Here is a 19,179-nt window from a genome sequence, read left to right as displayed (position 1 = left end):
CCGGGGTCTTCGATCTCGTTTTCATCACGAACACCGTATCCAGTTACCTGCACAGTCAGGCGACGCCGTGAACATGCACTGAAACGGGCGCGAACCGTACTGAGACCCAAGTCTCGTCCTCCTCAGCTACGTCTCGGCTTGTACAATCAAAATAATAATAATAATAAAACGCACCGTGCAGTCGTTGCCCTAACCCGACGTAACCAAAAACCGTGCGTCTCCAAAGTGAACTGCTCTGCAGTTCATGGCAGATGCTGAGAGGCGCGAGGCAGACGCCGCGCATATATTAATTCAACAGGACCGGAAGCACGAAGGTGGGAAGTGAAGGCGCCGGCGCACCTCCCATTGCGGCGACATCCACGTTGCAGGCGTTGACTTAAATACTTACTTATACATTGATTATGGCCCATGACGTTTAAAGTGTTCGCCACTTCCTCGTATCTCGTGATTTTATAGCGATGGAAGGAGGAACCACTGAAGGTAATTCTTCCGCTTATGCGTGATACGCAGAGAGCGACTGACATGGATTGTACAACTGTCTATGTGGAAGCTAGCCGACTTCGATGACATTGTGCTGGAAAACAAAAATTGAAGACCTTTACAACAAGAAAACACTCAGTGGCAGAGGAACGTTGCGGTGCTGTCGATGCCAAACGGGTATGTCCTCACGAAGAGGTATATTGTTAAGCTTGCTGGTACAACCTCAGTGAGCCTAGATTAAATATTTAGAGCCCGTTAACAATCGTAAAGTGTGAACTCGGACGGCATGGGCTGGAACGAAAACTTTTTTGAGCGCTTGAATTGATTTTGTTTTGTGTTCCCGTTTGTAGCTGTCGGTTTTTTTTAGCGTATTCGCTGTCGCTTAATCACGCTGCCTCTCCACCTCTGTGATATGGTAATGTTCTCTGTTGAGATACATGTAGCAACACATTTAAGGGAAAACAATACTCAGGCATTCGAAAGAAAATGGAATTAATGAAATGAAAACAAAGAACTATATATAAAGAACTAAACTAATTACAAGGAGCAGCTTAGGAGGGTTTCTCTTTAGCTGATCAGCCTAAGCACTGAGCGTTTGTTTCCTTATTTAAACACCTCCATGTAAGTTGGCTCTGAAAAAATATATGGAGTAGTTATCACAAAGAATCAACATCAATGAGCATGTTCAATGTCATGCGTGGTATCCGCCAAATTTAACGATTGATTGATTGATTGATTGATTGATTGATTGATTGATTGGTTGATTGATTGATTGATAAACATGACCGTCCTATTCCGGCGTTGAGTTGGTTCCCCTTTGGGGAAGATTCTGCAAGAGAAAGCAAAAAGAGAAATAAAGTAAACAAAAGGTAGAAAGAACGAAAGGAAGGAAGGAAGGGAACAACTAGGAAAGAAAAAGAAAGAAAGAACGAAGGAAAGAAAGAGAAATTAAGAAAAGGGAAGAAAGAAAGAAAGAAAGAAAGAAAGAAAGAAAGAAAGAAAGAAAGAAAGAAAGAAAGAAAGAAAGAAGGAAGGAAGGAAGGAAGGAAGGAAGGAAGGAAGGAAGGAAGGAAGGAAGGAAGGAAGGAAGGAAGGAAGGAAGGAAGGAAAGACCTGTGCAGGGACATTAGAGTAAACTCGCGAAGAAAGAAAACCCGACGCTGACAGGTGGGCGAGCTCTGCAACAACACTGCAGCGCAGCACAACTTTGGCAGTGAGCATGCACTGACTGCCTCGAAGAAAAGTTCTGCTTGCGAGTCAGTGTTGGCCCGTGTGGAAGCGGGCGCACGGCCTCCCCGGTTGTCTCGAGACCACCTCTGCCGCGCTGCAAAGGCGCGTGCTCCTCCGCAGGGCCAGCTCTGCTGGCTCGGTCCACTGAACGCAGGCGAATAATCAAAGGGGCGAACAAGGCGGCGCGGCGAGCGAGGGGGCCCAGACAACGAGGGCCTCCGCCGATCGGAAAGCGAGAGTGGAATCCCCGCTCCTCTCTCCAAGCCAGCTCCCACGTGGTGGTTGCCCGCCTGGTCCTCCTACGTGCAAGAGCCCCCCGTCTGCGCGTGGCTCTCTCGAGGAGCGCCCGTGAGTTGGACGAGTGGAAGCAGGCAGCGGGATAAGCGAAGGGTTCTTTCTCTGCGCCTGTGCAATGTGCCGGAAGGCGACCCGGCAGCAGAAGCTCGGTCTGGGCTATTTAGTTACGCTAAGGCGCCCGTGTGCTGTGCGATGTCAGTGCACGTTAAAGATCCACAGGTGGTCGAAATTATTCCGGAGCCCTCCACTACGGCACCCCTTTCTTCCTTTCTTCTTTCACTCCCTCCCTTATCCCTTCCCTTACGGCGCGGTTCACGTGTCCAACGATAAGTGAGACAGATATTGCGCCATTTCCTTTCCCCAAAAACCAATTATTATTATTATTATTATTATTATTATTATTATTATTATTATTATTATTATTATTATTATTATTATTATTATTATTATTATTATTATTATTATTATTTAGTTAGTGCATCTTCTTTTTTTTCAGCCTAACTGCAGCAGCTGCAGTACAACAGACTCGCCCTGTGATCGCCCACAGAATTGGTACATTGTGACGTCTAGAAATTCGCTCTAAAAACACGGACTAAGACAGAGCTGTGGACAAGAGGGGTGCTAATTCTGTCGACAAGAATGGGCCCAGTAGAGGAAGAAAGAAGAAGCAACCAGTTGGTCCTGCATATCGTTGGTGCATTAGTCACATCTGAAAATCAACGCGAGAAAACACATCTGATGACACAGTTGTGGACAGGACGGGTGCAACTTGAATATTCTTGCTTGTCGTCCGCTTAGCACTCTGCGGGATTCAAATATTGCTATTAACAGCGCTGGTCGCTTCCTTGTGTCTTCTGACAGCACTGCCTCAATAAATAACTTCTTCTTTCGTCGTTTCCTTCTTTGTTATTTCTATTTATTTTATTTTAGAGGGAGGTTTTATGCAATCGATGATTTAGAGAAAACGCCGATATCATGACAACACCGTACTCTTAACGTTCAAGCGTCTTGCTCTGCGCTTTGACAAAGCTGCCTGCTCGTGGTGGTGGAGAAAAATTTTTTAGCAACCCTTAGCAGGAAGCCGGTGAGGGTGGGAATAGGGCAAGGAGAGATAGGAGACAGGTGGGCCCTCGCGGTCCCGCTAGGTCGACAGGGGCCCGTGAGCCCTGGCGACATCACTGGCCCAGGTCACCATACGGAGCTGGCCCTGCGGCTGTGAGCTGTGCAGCACGGCCTCCCATCTCTCCTGGTCGTCAAGTCTCAGAAAAGGGGGAGTTGGACTATTAGGGTAGGCCCTAAGAATGTGAAAAACATCTGCCTGGGGTGTTCACACAATTTACAGGTCTCTGTGATAGTCCCCTGGGTGCATGAGGGAATACAGGAAGGGGTTCAGAAATGTGTCTGTCTGAATCCGTCGCCAAATGACTTGCTCGGCCTTACTGAGTAATTTATGAGGAGGAGAGTTGATTATTTGGAAACCCCGATAGGGGGTTCCCGTTAGTCGGGAACTCAGCCTGCTGCTGGTGACAAAATTTTTATTTGATTATCTTCGTTTCGTCAAGAGTGAAAAAAAAAATGGTGCGGCAGCTCAAGCTTCTGATGGTCACTATTCGTTTCTATGGTTAAAACTGCAAATAAAAAAAGTCAGCGCTTCAATGCCAGTAGAGCTTTTTTTTCACTAAGGTACTTCTCTGTCGCGCCCTCTCCGTAAATGTTAGCATCGGGCTGGGACGGTATCCTTGTTCGTATTTAGTGATACAGATTGCTATCTTCCTCATTTTTTCTTGGAATACCATGAGGCTCGTTTTAGGCTTCTAAGCCAACTCTGGCAGGCGTTCCTGAGGTTTACCTTGAAACAAATGTGTGAAGATGTGCATATCAAGAGTTCCTTCAGGGATGTCTCTCACGATGCTGCATTATTACTCTGCTCTATTTTGGCTCTTTTAATCGTCGCAGCTTTGCAATGACATTTTAAGTGTGTCCCTTCCGTTGCCGGTCTACGCGTTGAAAGCCGGATGCACCATTAGGCAGTTCCTGTGCGCCTGCTTGCACCCTACTGCTAAACGTAAGGTAGCGAATAATACTTGCGGTATGCCACAGTAAACAGACACGACGATATACCATTCCTTTCAGGAAGCGGAAAGGCAATGTAATTACCTCTCCAAGCAAACCAAATTTTAGCCTCATTATTAATAAGGGGCAATCGCGCTGCCACATCATCGAAAGAGTTCAGGCCTCTAATGTAATTATAAACTTTCCCTTCTTGTTCCTGTAACTGTGGGTGCTTAAGGCGCTTAAAAATTCCAGATCGTGGTAGAGTTTGCCGTCGCGACTTCGAGCGTCATGCGCAGGTTTTCTACAATCAGCTCTGTTCCTTTACAGTTCTTTACCACATCAAACAGCAAATAAACCTGAAACGTTGTCAGAGCATAAGCAGCAGCCTACCGATGCTTAAAAATAAACCCTCCCGAACTCTCCGTCCCTCTCCGCTCTCATTTTTATTAATACATTCTTGTGGACGTAATAAGCGTGCCATGATTACCGAGAGCGCGCAACCCGTCCAGCTGGCCCTCTCCAAGATGCTGCATAGGTGGCAAAGCGGACCGAAGCAGAAGGAAAGGGGGAAAAAAAAGTCGAACCAAAGCAAAAGTAATAATCCCCGCACCCCAGGCACGAACCAAGAAAGGAAGGGAGCAGTACACACAGGGAGGGGAGCAGCGAGTTCCCTGAGGTTAGACACGTTCCGGCGGCTTGCCGCGGCGAAGTTCAGCGCGAGTCCAGTTTGGCAGCGGAGAGGCCTTTGCCTCAGAGCGATCATCGCTGCCTGAGGCTGGCTGTGCCCAAAACGCCGGCCTGCTGCTGCTGGTGGTAACCCAGGCCAGCGGCAGCAGCGGCGGCACGTAGATCAGTGACTGGAGGGGTGGGGGAGGCCGTAAGGAGTGCACGTTACGTCATGAGCCTCTTCCTCCTCACCCTCCGTCTCGCCGGTCCCTCGCCATTTTGTGACTTCGTTCTGGCTGGCGACGAGGAAAGAGAGGGAAGAGAGTGGAAAGGAGGGCGGTTCCCTCCTCTTATCCTACCTGCCGGCATGCCTGCCGCGTTGCCGTGAGTTGGTTTCTTCGTCCGCTGGCCGCCGCGATCACGGCAGCTCGGGCGAGTTCCCTTCGGCGCGTCTGTCTCGTGCTTCGACGGCGGCTGCTGCTGTTTGCCGCGGCTTGCGCGCATTGGCGCTGTCTCATCTGCTGGCTTCTTTTTGTGCGTTCTTGTGTGTTTGTGCCGCAAAGCGAGGAGGCCTGCCTCGTGTCTTCTACCCACCCGACTGTGCGGCAGTTCCCGAACAGCGTCCCCGCGAGATTGTGTTTCTTCGGCGCGTGCTCTCCCATCAGTGCATAGCCACTTTCGCCGCTCCCAACCTGCTCGGCTTCGGCTACAGCTGCCCAGCAGGTGCCTGCCTTTAGTGAGTGAACGTGTTGCTTGCGCTGTCGGCGCTGTGGATCAAGTTAAGCGCTGAGCACTTGTCCCGCAGGCAATTGTGGTGCTTCCATCGGTCGCCTGGGAAAAACTTGGCCATCCTCGTCTGTACGTGCACCAGCAAGGATCATCGGTAGTGCGCGGAGTTCTCGCATTTTTCGCTCGTTCGCAGATTTTCTGCGGCTCAGTGTTATCTGCCGCACAGGCATATCACGTGATTTGACAAGCCCTCGCGGAGGCCAACAACGCTTCTCTCACGTACGCACGCTCTTACCTCATCCGTCGTAAGATTACGAGAAGTCAACTACCGCCCAAACAAGCAATGAAACGTGCTCGTCAAACTGCCGCCGAGGGCGGCGTGCAGTGAGAGGTGATACGAGGCGGCGCGGCCGTTGATAAAAGCGGAGCGAATAGCACGAGACGCGGGCGTCCTCTCATAAACACTGCCGCCACGAGAGACGCCAGTTTTCGGCAGCAGCACCCGGTCCTTTGTCATGGCGGCACCAACTGTGTCCATTCAGCCGCCTGCCTAACGGCGCGTCCTACGGCTCTCGTCTCGGCTGCTTCTAGCTGACCACATCCGCGAGACGGCGAAAGAATCCACACGTTGGCACTGCTCACATGTCCAGAGCCACTGGATCATCACAGTTGTCTTCCTTTGACGAGCCTCCGATGACCACCAGTAGCTGCTAAAAACTTGCGGAGCGACAAGAGTGTTTGTTGTTCGCGAGGTCTAAATGCAGCTTTCCGAGCATTGATCGGCTTTCGATTGCATTCGACACCAAACGAGACCAAGATTGACGAGACGGAACGAATGCTGTGACCAGATTCCGCAGCTCTAAAAGACCTCCCGGCCAGTTCCAAACACCCGCGTGGGAACAAACATGAGGTCCTGCCCGAGGATCTTCAGTTCCACCAGTGGTGGTGTCCTTCTTGGCGCCTGAGAGTTCCTCCTCACGGATAAGCTAGGCTTCTGCGATGTCCAGCGTGGCTGATGCCACCGGCCGCTCGTACCACGTGCATGCCAAGGCGTGCGCGTGCCGCAGTGCCGAGAAGGCGGTGCAGTACGGTGGCTGCCGCAGGAAGCGACGCACCAGCCTGCTCCTGGGAGGGTGCAGCAGGATGCACCATCCCAGGACGCGGCGACACACCACAGCAGTGGAGCAGGTGTACCGCGCAGTGCCCTGGAAGGCGGTGCAGGTCGGCGTCGGGGGTCCCCGAGGACTTTACGAGACGGTCAGTACCTGCTTTTTTCAGCCATATGCATGATTTGTGTGCATTCGCCTATTTCCATCTTTGGATTTAGATGTGTATGCATTGGTTTGGAGTGGATTGGCCACAGCGTCTTGGCCGCTACGGCTGAGTCTTTGCTGCCGTTTTATCCACGCGGAAACTCTCGCGCATGTCGTTCCAATTTTCAAGGGTCTGTTTTGTGTTCTCGTTGTTGTTGCGATTGAAGGAAGAATGAAATAGAAAGTGCACGGGGCCTGCCCACTGGCTCAAGCTGAGCTGCAATCGCCGCCACGTGCAGATAGGAGTTTTAAAAGGTATATGAGTAAAAAGATTGAAATAAGAACGCGCGTCGCAACAACCGCGTCACCTGAAAAGACTCGACTGACTTGGCCTTTTTTATTTAATCTGCTTCGCGATACATTCGCGATGGTGCTGCCTATTATATGGTGGTATTGTTCGGTAATATCGATTTCCGTTCACTCGACGAAAAACACGCATCGCAGTAAATTTATCATTTGAGCTAAGTTGCAAAACAAAAATTAGCAGTTGCTTAGCTCGGATATGCCAGGATATACGTAGTGTGAGCTACGCTGAACCGCTGAGCATCAATTGCCGCTGAGCAGCAAGTTCGCTCTCCTTCTCCACGGCTATACCCCACTGGCAAACGCCCTGCTATATGTATATCCACCACTGATACCTCTTCGCATGCGCACGCTACAAAACTAACGGTTTTCTCGAAGATGACCATCAGTTTTGCTGAGTGCACGGCACCTGATTTCGCGGAAACAGTCGGATGCTCTATCAGCGTCGGCTAGAAGCGATAAAGAACACGTCATAAAAAGCTGATAAATACAGGAAATCCATTGAGGGTATGAATTACTGGGTAAAGTGCGATTTTCGTCAAGGCAGCTTCGTCCAGTAACCACACCATACGAACAATATAGCTTCCCCACTGAATAATCTCCGCTGCCGAAGTGACGCCAGTTCACCTCATCGTGTTATTCAGCCAAGGTTGCATTGCAGCAAGAATTCAGCACGGACATTTTTGCCTGGCAGTGTTCCTGTTTCATAATGGGAGAGTGTCTTCTCCGTAGTTACTTATAGTCAGCTACGTCTATTCCCAGATTGTCCCCGTAACAAAAGAGTCTTAATGCGCGTACAGTTATATCTGCCACTACGCTGGTCATTTAGTAAGAGAGCATAATAAAGGGCTTTGTAATCGATGTGAGCAGCTAACGATTACCTATAAGTAGTGCATATTAATGATAGTTTGCTCACTGAGCTCCAATGTATGGACAGGACATCACACCGCGTAAGTCTTCCACCAGCATGCAAAAGTTGTGAAATTCGGCATTGTTGTGGGGATGTCGGCGGCAATAAGGACAATAAAAGGCCTCTTTATTCTAACTGAGCTTCCTTCCATATCCAACTAAACATCAGCTACTATTATGGGAAAGTTTACGCTATGGTGGTGACATCACAACTGTAATAGGCCTTATGTTGCCTTGACTTCTGTTGACTATATCACTCTAAAGTCTATAGCATTCTTAACGCCTGCAGACGTTTGGAATGCTGACAAGGACGAAAGGAGAAATGAAAGGGGGGAGTTACATTACAGTTCAAGCTAACTCCGACTGTAATCTAATTCCAGCTTATGGTCAAGTAAGGTCGAGTGAACTAACAACCTACAATCTAATAAATGGCAGGGCAGCTCGCTAAGTTTGTTTAATCGTGCACTCAGGAAAAGCCGAAAATAATGAAAAATGTAGTTAATGCTTTGAAAATGGTATAGCACATTCTGAATTTCATATAATGCATTGCACCACGCAAGGAGTGTGTGAGCAGATAAACAAGAGAAATATATAACTTAATTTAAAAAGCTTAAACTAAATTACCTTAAATAAGTAATGGTTCTGATAAAAAGTTTAAAACTAAGCGCATTCGCTCCGCACAGTTAGCCCAGCGCAGTTTTCCCCGAGAGGAGGAGGAGGAGAAGGTAAATTTTATTAAAGACGAGGTCTTAGGCGCGGGTTGTGGTGACGTTCCCCTCCCTGCGGTGGGCTCCTCTTCTTGGCCGGACGCCAGGTGGCCGACCGACGATGTCGTTCGGCGACCTCTTCGACCCGCTCCGTGACTCGGAGTTGAACCTCCGGGTCCGAGCCGAGCAGTGTGCCCTCCCACTGTGATTGGGTAGAGAGCTGCAGATTATTAGACGGCTTGTCTTGATTACATGAGTATAGGATGTGTGGTGTGTCTGCCTTATGGTGTCCACAGAGAGAACAGACGGGGCTAAACTGCTCTGGGAACCACATAGAGTACATGTACGGATTAAAGAAAGTGTCTGTTTGGAGCTGCCGCCAGCTGACTTGTTTTACTTAGAGATCTATGTGGTTCTGGGAAGGTTTGTCTTTGTTTCTTGAAGTGGGTAGTAATTTCTTTGTAGGCCGTCACTCCCTCCTTGGCCCACCTGAGTTCGGCGTAGCGCACCTCCCGGTTAACTACGAATCCTCGGACAAATTGGTGCGCCGCCTCGTTTCCAGGATGGCCCGAATGGGCGGGGACCCAGATCAATGTGATCTGGCGGGTATTGGAGATTTTTTGTAATATTTTGATGGCTGCGGAGTGGGCCTTCCTTTGGCAAAATTTCGAATTGCGGTTTTAGAGTCGCTGATGATGTATTTGTCAGTGGTGGAGGTAATGGCTAAAGCTATGGCAGCTTCTTCGGCCTCCTCCGGAAATTTTGTTTTATCGATTGTCGCCGATGCGAGGGGAGAACCTCGATGATCGACAACTGCCAGGGAAAAGGCGTCTCTGTCCGCATGTTCTGCCACGTCCACATGCGCCATCTTTCTGAACTAAAAATCTTTCGTGAAGTTTTTCTGCCCTAACCTTTCTTCTGTCCGTATCGTAGTGTGGAGGCATGTTTTTGGGTAGAGGATGGACTATTAAGTGTTCGTGCTCGTGTCTTGGAATTGGCATTCCCCGAGACAAATGAGTTGGTGGGGAGTTTCCTACCCAGCGGTGTTTGAATGGCCACCAGATGCCTCTGCCTTGGATGTGCTAACGGGAGACGCCTTCTCCTGTGTCGTCTCTGTGCGAGCAAGGAGATATGCCCCCGACTACAAGAATAAGACGCGGCATACAAAGTTACGGAAGTCTCTTCGACGCCCGGAGACAGGCTGCGCGCAGCAAGTTGGAATGCGGTTGGAAATTGAGAGTCTCAGCCACGTTGCTGTCGTCAAGGGCGTTCTGTTCTTCGAAATATGGAGAAACAATTGATGAAAAAAAGAAAAGTAACTGATCGGCTGAAGCCGGTCTGGATATTTTATCATCGGGCTTAAACAAAGCGCATTTTACTGGCGTTCCGTGAAACGATAATTCGACGAGGCTTCGTAGCTGTTGGTTTCAAGCGCAGAGGCGTATAGCTTGACTATTTACTTCGAATAAGTGTGTTACACCTTATACGGTAGAAAATATTTATTACTTTGCTCCCCTTTGGCAGTTTCATCTGGCAGGCACGGCTGTGGTGAGAAAAGTCATCCTGTCGGCAGGTTCCGAGCCCACTGTGATACATGTAGATCGTAGTATTGGAGGGAATCTCTGTTATCCCTCTGATAGGCAGCGATTAAGTTCGTGAACACTTTTGAAACAAACATTGCTATTGCGCTTCGGTCGCATGCGGCGGCAGGTCATGCAACCTAATGCTTCCACAAATTGCACCCTCATGGGATATTTCTCTGCTTTCTTTATTCAAACATCCTCCCCCGCTGAACGGATTGAGCTCTTAATGCTCCTGTGACGCATGGCAAATTTTGCCGGAATTCAAACAAGCCGAAAATGCTTGCATAGGATTGCAGCGCCCACAGCGCATAGTATAAATACGACGCTTTGCTAACAAAGGAAATAGGTGTAACTGCGCTGAATGTAGCACCATGATACGGGATGATTACGCAAAGTACCTATTGATATTGGTTAAGCCCTGACGACAACTTGGCTTTCGCTGCATGTACTTATGTGGTGGTAGCGAGTGCCGTCCACATCTTCAAACGCACGGGTTGATCACCCGGTCGTTCACCTGCTGTTCAAATGCAGAGTGTACGCCCACTTTTCTTGCTTAAATAGACATACCAGTCGAAAATATCAACAAAAATGTTCTGTCGTCGCAACAGACTTTTCTAATATTGTTGGCCCTGAGCTTGTAGCAACATAAATTTCTATTGCAACAACAAAATTTTCTGCACTATTATGCTGTCCTTTGTCGTAGCGGTAGAGCTTAGTAAATGTACTACTGAAAAATACTACAATACTAGAGAAAAACATTTCGTTGAGACTAGACACCAAAACATTTTGTCGTTTTTGGGCATATGAATCTCTCTTTTTTTTTCACAGTTGTATTTAATTAAAGAGAATCGGTGCTACAAGTGTTCGATAGCAGTGAGAGATCTACAAAGAACAGCAGTCTCTGAAGGGCGGTCCATGTCTCGTCCGTGCATTGTAGGGTTTTTCCATCACGGGCAACCACCACTCATTGCGTTGTGTCCGTTGCCTGTACGCGCTCTTCAGCTTGCGGAAAATACTTCGGCGATCTGCTAGCTGCTTCACGTGCTCAGTTTTGGTGTAAAAATAGTGGTGAAATTACGCCGTAGAAATCATCCGTTTCACCGGCGAGCATTGAGATTTAAGCGAAAAGAAATCGTCTTGGATTCTTTCTCCAAGCTTTGTCAACCCTCGAACATCATTAACATCGGTGTAAGATGAAATATGGGAGGAAGCACTCTGGCGGGGAAAGTGCTCTTCTGGCGTGTAAAGTGGTTTACAAAGGACTCTATTTTTGCAATGCTAACTGGATGAGGGACGTTTGCAAGGTTTCGCGACGCCCGCCGGCTTTACACGTGCGGTGGTGAACCTGTGAATAGGATGAGCACAGGTGCAGGACATGTGTAGACTGACCTCTGATCTCCGCCTCCAGCTCACGCGATCACCTGATATAGTGCCTGCTTTAATGTTCCCAATCTGACAGTTCTGCCCTGCCTCGTGAGGGGCATGGTCATGCCGGCCTGTGAGCATGTTCACACAGTGTTTCTTACTCTACCAGAGAAGATGGGTGGCTCGTGAAGCGAGTTTCGACGCAAACTCGCAACATTTTCGATTGTCGTTTGATGGCCTTCTCGTAATTTCCTCTCCCCGCTGGAGATTGCGATCGGTTCGACTGAGGTGCGAACCTTGACCTTTCATTCGCGGAGCCGCGGTGACCAGAGCAGAGTGTACGGTAAGGCTGACATGGCAAGCAGTCTGCGGCATTCCTTGTTTCGGGAACTGGAGGTAGAAGCCCCTCGCAACCCATCATTTCACCGGACAGAGAGAGGGAGAGAGAGAGAGATACAGGAGGAAAAAAAAATCAGAGCAAAGCAAGAAACTGGGGATGCCTAACAGAGGCACGAAGACAAGTATAGGCTCACGTGGTGCGGGAGACTTGCGAAGAGCTGCGCTCTCAGAAGCTGGAAATGGGCGCGCGTGTCTCGGCTGACCTCGGCCGCAGAGCAAGGCACATGGATGAGCAGCTAGCGCGTGTTGATGCGATGCAAGAGAGGCCGGGACGCACCGTCTGTGGCGGCGCTTTCTGTCTGTCTAGCTCGCTGGCTACAGCGCGCGAAAAGTGCAGGGGAGGAAACGGGGGAGGAGGGGGGCACGACCTGGAGGCAGCGGCGGCAGCTCCCGACCTCGTGCTCCGGTTTTCTTTTTTCGTATTTTTTTTCCCCTCCCGACTCGGCCCACGGCTAGCATACACACACATACGCGGACGCACGCCGCCTCTTTCCTGAGAATCGCGCGAGAAAATACATGCACGCCGTATGCCGACGGCGCCTCCGGCCTTTTTCTTCGTCGTCTGCCTCCTTCGCATGCAGAGCGGATGGAGTCCCGGCAGGGACTGGCGATCACTGGCGCGTCTCTAATGCTCAAGGTTCTAAATAGAACGGAAGGAAATAAGTCAAACTTCTGGGCTATTTGCTTTGGGCTCCCAAACATAACTGTGGCGGAAAATAAATGTTCTCTGAAGGGAGAAATCGTTAGAACAAGAAGGGACAGAGCGTCCGCCCTTGCCTGGTGCATCCTCTCCTGTGAACGTCTCAGTTAAGCCGCGGTTGGGGTACGACACGCCTCTCTAATATGGATTTCATACGAAAGACGATAGACGTCGCTTGTATCATGTTTAACTGCGCAAAGAAACGAAGACAGAGAAGAAGAAGGCACGACACGGGCGCAGTCTCTGTCTTCGTTTCTTTGCGCAGTTAAACATGATTCCCTACCAACTCGCCCAGTTTCCCGTTCTTATTAACTAGGTCGCTTATATCTTTGACGCCAGTGGTAATGACGAGCTTCAGATCCAAACATTGGCAATTGGCTATTTTCTGAACGACAGTGAACTCTGGTATGTATAAATTTGATCGGTGTTCCGATGCCCTAAGTGATTAATCATCGTTCCCTGAATCGCTGCCACGAACGTGCCAGTGCGCATCATTTTCTCCATCCTTTTTTTCCAGTTTTTGTTTCTATTTGTTCTTGTTTTCGCTATTCGTTCTTTCTTTACTATAGTTTCCCATTTTCTTATATCTGCCCCCTTAAACTTGAATGTCGTTACTGGAGCCGCGATCATTTGATTTAGATTTTAGGTCACTTTCTGTTCTTGTACCGCGCACAACGTCTTTAATTCACCCAGCTGCCTTTCCCCTTGCCCTTTATATTCCCCCTTCCCTTTTCTCCCGTGGAGGTTAGCCTCCCTGGGTGACCTCCCTGCCTTTCACTAATTTTGTTGCATCCAGCCTTCATTGATTAAAGTTCTTTTTTTTTATATGCAAGATGACATACTTAGGTTCGTTACATCGGAGGTAACACCGGAAAGTTCGTTATTTCCGAGTTTAACACACGACATATCTTCAAATATATCCCAGGTGGCATATTTAGGTTCGGTATATCCGAAGTTAACAAACTAAAGTTCGTTATATCCGTGATCGTATACTACGTTCGTACAGGCAATGAACTATGTTCGTAGCCCGGTGGACAGGTTGTCACCTGCCACTGGCTACTGACATAATGGCGGTCGCCATTTCCCCTTGCACTGCCCTCTCTAATGCTTGCGCATTAATAATGCTGCAGTAAAGTCACTTGGCACCTTCGAATGGTTTGATCGATGGCACTGCGTGCTCATTAATTTCGACTGAAAGACCACAGGTTCATCTTGAGTCACAATTAGGCAACGTCGAGGTCATCAGCAGGTCGTTGTATGGCTGCTGCTCGCCTCCCATTAACTTAGGAGATATGTTCTTGCCCGCCACTTTTCACTTTACGAGAAACGTAGTTGCACTTATAATTTACCGCAGTTGGGAGAGAAGCAAATTGTTTCCTTTACAAGGAGTCTGTCGGAATGATCCATTCCATGTATTGAGGTGACAGTGGTGATTTGACATAGCAATCAAATATAACGTGAAAATGGCGACTGCGTTAAATACGCAGTGGTGCTTATATCTGTTCAGGAGGCAGTAAGTAAAAATATACTTTAATAGAGGTTGGAACGTATAGTGTCACCGAATGAATAAACTAGACGCATAGTTTTGTATAATGGCGCGTATGGTATTGTATATCATTTTCATGAGGTAATGAGAGCAAGGGCTTTCTTACAGACGAACTGTCTCCGATTGTTTTTTTTTTTAATGCAATTATTCTACTGTCGCTGCCAGTTGCATAGCAAGAAAATTAAACGGCCGGAGGCATCACCGCTTTACACAATCACAAATTTTGCTCGTTAAGGGAGGGTTTCAACAGAATGCGCTATGCTAATCTTCTCTCTGTACTCAATACGAAAGCTGCAAGGCAATTTTCCGTGGCCGCGAACTCGGACAGCTGCCCGCTATTTAACTTGCAAAATTAACTCAAGGCGTACACGCGTCTGGCTGGTACATAAGGTCGAGAATGTTGCCGGCGGCTATTCGCATGCAAATCAATGCGCTTCCCTGTAATGAGAGTTCAGAACAAATGTTAGGCTCATGCAAGGTGAAACACTCCAAACCACTGATTCGTCAGTGGCCTACTTTTGCTTGATTATGGTACTGGCACACCAAGGCGTTGCAGCGGCGACACCTGAACAAAACGTTTCCTCAACCTCCGCCGCAGGCAATAATTTGCAAATTTTTAAATTCTAGTCACTCTGGTTGTGGCTCCGAGGTGTGCAACTACCGCCATGGGGAAACCTCTCATTCGAGAACGAACCGTCAGCAACAGAGTATAACGGTCGGGTCCGGAGCTTCGCCGACTCAACGGGTTCGCTCGCCCATGTAGGGTCACGACAAGTCCACCGGTCGCCTCAGCAGCGGCGGTGGCGGCGGCAACCAACGTCTACCACTCGTTGCATTGTAAATGACGCGCTCGAGTGCGCGCCTACGAGCACACCGCGGCGTGCTTTGGCGAGCGTCAAAACGCGAGGGCCGAAACGAGTGTGGAAGGCCGTGCGAGGCCTGACGGACAAGTCGGCGTGTATGCGTATGCTGTACTGCGCACGTGGTGAGCGTATGCGAACGCTGCGCGCGCACGTCAGAGACGTCGAAGCTCACGACAGGCCTGGGGAAAAGAAACACAAGTATCCGGACAGGAGCGAATTACACGGCGGAATGTCGTTCGGCGCGACAGCTGCACAAGCATTACGCGCAGGGCGGAGAGATGGAGGAGGAGGAGGAGGAGGAGGAGGAGAGTTGTGCGGCGACGATGCGGACAGTGGGCGGTGTATTGGCAGTGTATTACGTAGATGTGCGTGTGCGCGGAGTATTGGTCGTTTTCCGGCATACTCCAGGACCCCCTCGCCTCGTTTCGTGCTCGTTTCCTGAGGGGCGGATGTACAGTATGGTACACTGTTAAAGGGAACATGCGGTCGCGTGAAGTTGACTTTCCGCGAGGCGCTGCTGCGGTAAGCCGGAAAGAATGACGAGCTGATTATGGTCCGGACTTTTTTTTCGGCGTTCTGTCCCCGAGCATGGATCTCATTTTTCACACCCACAACGCCTCGATTACCTCTTCTCGCTGCTGAATTGGCTTTTTCCATTCTGTGGTTGCGTTTCGTGCGAAATAAGCAACATTTCCTCCGGACTGGATTATCCACGTGTGAGCGACTAGGTTCATATGTCACTAAACATGTACAGTACACGTTTAGTGGCATATAAACCAAGTCACTCACACGTGGATAATCTAGTCCGGAGAAAATGTTGCTTATTTTGCACGAAACGCAACCACAGAATGGAAAAAGCCAATTCAGCAGCGAGAAGAGGTAATCGAGGCGTTGTGGGTGTGAAAAATGAGATCCATGCTCGGGGACAGAATGCCGAAAAAAAGTCCTGACCATAATCAGCGCGGCATTCTTTCCGGCTTTCCGCAGCAGCGCCTCGCGGAAAGTCAACTTCACGCGACCGCATGTTCCCTTTAACACTGTACCATACTCTACGGTGCTTTACATATCTACTGTATATTTTTGTTTCACATCTTCAGAAGAACTGAGTCGTACTAGCCCCTCCATAATTCCACAGAGAGGAACTTAATGGTTAATTTGAGAGCTGTTTTGTTAGTAATATTTCGCATCTTTGTGGTCCTTTTTTGCCCCATCTACTTCCTACCGCCACCAACTCGATATTTTCGCCACATTTCTAACAGCTCACTCTTGCAATGTATAGAATATTGTAAAAGCTAAACCCGTGATCAACTCGTCCTCCTCAACCCGTCCTCCTTCACAAACGGAAGAAGAGAGCTGGTATTAAGCAAGGTTAACCTTGAGTTATTTGGCCAACTAGTTAACATCCATTTTAAATTGAATTGCATCGTCGCTAGTGGTCGTATTTCGCCTTGTTTAGCCTTACAGTTTCCGCATTCGTAATTATAACCACTCCTTTGCGCTACGTTTTCATGATTATCCGCGCTGTTACGGAAACGCCCTGTTAGAAAAACGATTGAATGACCTGATGACTCTATGATTTATTTATTTGTTTACTTACTTACTTATTTATTGATTGATTGATTGATTGATTTCTTATCGATATATCAAAGCACATGCTATCCGTGGCATTAAAACAATCAGGGCAGGTCCGAGCGTGTTTTCAAGTCTCTCTTTACTGTACAGAGGAAGTTGACCAAAGAGCTACCAACCGAGCAGTCCTTTTCAAAAGTTCCCGAGACACCAAATTTGCTCCCGGGCCCTGCAGAGCTGCCCGTAACGAATCCTAAGCACTCCGTATTAAAGCAGGGCGAGAACTTCCTCCGTCATCCTGCGAAAACTCTAAACGAATTAAGGTATTCGTATAAAATAATTACCCATCATATCATTGCGAGATTTTTATTTTCCAAAAATCCACTCTGTCCCTCAGGAACGAAGTAAAGGAGCGCCCCGAATCTGTTTCGACGATATGGAGATCTAAACGTGCACTGAAATCTCAGAACGCATCGTTCTTGCGTTTCCCCGCCATCGAAGTGTGGCCACGGTAGCCGACGTCGTACCCACCGCTTTCGCGGTAGTAGAACGCCCGAGTCACTGAGCCACCGCGGTGGGCGCGTGCAGTCAGAAGCAAGGATCAAAGTTATAAACGTTTCTTTTTTCTGTGCTTTTCCCGCGAAGTTATACTTTTGACCGAACGCACCGAGTTTTCGCGACGAAGGGGCAAAGCTATTTCTGGAAAGCATCTTTTATCCTTGCTCGAACAAGCCGAACGTGACCAGCCTTCATCCGAAGGCCGTAGCGCTGCCAGCGACGAACCATGGAGGTCGCGAGTGTATTTGGTCAGCCAGGGGCGGCAGCTGTAGTGAAAACAAAAACAAAAAAAAAAACACTTCGGCCATACAACGCACGGCGTTCGTTCGACCTTTCTCGCTGTGCGTGAAAATGGCTTCCGGCATACGTGAGGTAGCTAGCTCCGCAGGGGGCGATAAATGGTAAATTACGACCGATGTCACATGCGGGCGTTCTATTTGACTCTACGCCGCTGAGGCCGCTCCCGCGTTACTATGTCACGAAATAATGTTGAAGCGCCAGCGCGGCACTTTTCGCTTCGCTCACCGTTTGCAGCGGGAAGTGAAGCGACCGGATTTTGAGAACGTAATGGTGTCGGTATGAATAATGCCGTGAGTTCGTTATTAGTACACTTTTGTCATCAGGCAATTCAGGATTATCCCACAGGGTGTCCACCCTTCCACGCACTGAACAAGGAGACGTGAAAAGCGCCGCTTTCTTATGCAGAGTTTTTCGATGCCCACACCACATGTACGTGTTATAGCTGGGTTTATCTTCTTCCGCGAGCTATCAGATATTAACTTTTGACAGCTTTCCGGACTTATATAAGGCGCCTGCTACACACTCCTTTGTGGTCCGGGAAAATGTGTTGGCTATACTCTTCCCAGTCTAAACAATATTGTACAGAAAAAAAGAAATTAAAGATACAAATCCGGCTCCTAGTACGTTTGAAAATAAAGTATATACCTATACGTTTCCTGAAATGCAAGTGCTCAGCGTGCCTGTCATCTGAAAACTTTTTCAAGTCTTTGCTGCCTTAGATCAGGGACCATCCGCGACAGAGAGAGACAGGCGTTGAAGAGGCACTTGACGCTGCCTTACGGAACCATCCCAAAGTAAAAAGAAGCAAGTGGTAGACAAAGAGCACCTGTGCGCATTTAGGGGCCGGGAGTGTGGCTGTGGTCTTTTATGCTCGGCAAACACGGCATTCCCATTGTGCAATGGAGTCATGGTAAATAGATTTTCGAGGTTGTAATGGCCGCTGTGATAAGAGCCGAGGACGCCTGGCTGCCCTCGAAGCAATGCCACGCTCTGGGCATTTGCGCATAATGAGCTCAGGCAAGATCGATTTTCGAACTTTCACTTTCCAGTCTCTTTTGCAAATAACGCAAACAGGCGCTGACCGATATTTAAGTGCCTTGATTAGTATAACACGTATATTTGTATATTTAGTAAATATTGAATGAATGAATAAATGAATGAATGAATGAATGAATGAATGAATGAATGAATGAATGAATGAATGAATGAATGAATGAATGAATGAATGAATGAATGAATGAATGGTTCATCTGAACGATATAAGAGATGCTCTTTTACTTTTGAACCTCAACCTTAACCATCGAACTACTAATGACATAATGGAAGGTAACGATGTATTCCACACTGCAATCGTTCTGACGGTGCCCTAGGCGAATTCCAGTCCCGCGTGCTAGAAGCTAGGCACACTTTGTATAACGTGCATCATGAAAACTTTTGGGTTCTCTAGATCCGCTCAAGTGCTTTGCGGAGCCTTGTTCCGAAAGTGAAAATGTTATGCTTCTGCAGTAACGCGCGCGCTTTTCTGCAGCGATGTAGTGTTGCAGAGGTTCCGAATGAATACAGACACGTGTCATGTGAAAATTGTCAATGCGTGAATAAGAACAGTT

General features: G+C 48.4%; 1 protein-coding gene across 2 annotated transcripts in view; it reads left to right on the top strand.

Moving 5' to 3' along the window:
* The first annotated feature begins 5,114 nt into the window (after positions 1-5,114).
* The window catches only part of LOC144098720 (uncharacterized), a 621,279-nt gene continuing 607,214 nt past the window's right edge, over positions 5,115-19,179 (top strand). Inside the window, exon 1 of one of the 2 annotated variants that reach the window (XM_077631548.1) lies at positions 5,115-6,714. In XM_077631548.1, coding sequence (XP_077487674.1) covers positions 6,457-6,714 — 258 coding nt within the window. In that variant the 5' untranslated portion in view covers positions 5,115-6,456. The remainder of the gene's footprint in view (positions 6,715-19,179) is intronic. The other variant, XM_077631549.1, reaches the window with a different exon arrangement.

This window comes from Amblyomma americanum, chromosome 7, assembly GCF_052857255.1.
Source record: "Amblyomma americanum isolate KBUSLIRL-KWMA chromosome 7, ASM5285725v1, whole genome shotgun sequence".
In the NCBI taxonomy this organism is placed as follows: domain Eukaryota; kingdom Metazoa; phylum Arthropoda; class Arachnida; order Ixodida; family Ixodidae; genus Amblyomma; species Amblyomma americanum.
Note: the sequence above shows the minus strand (reverse complement) of the source record. Positions and strands in the feature narration are given on the sequence as shown.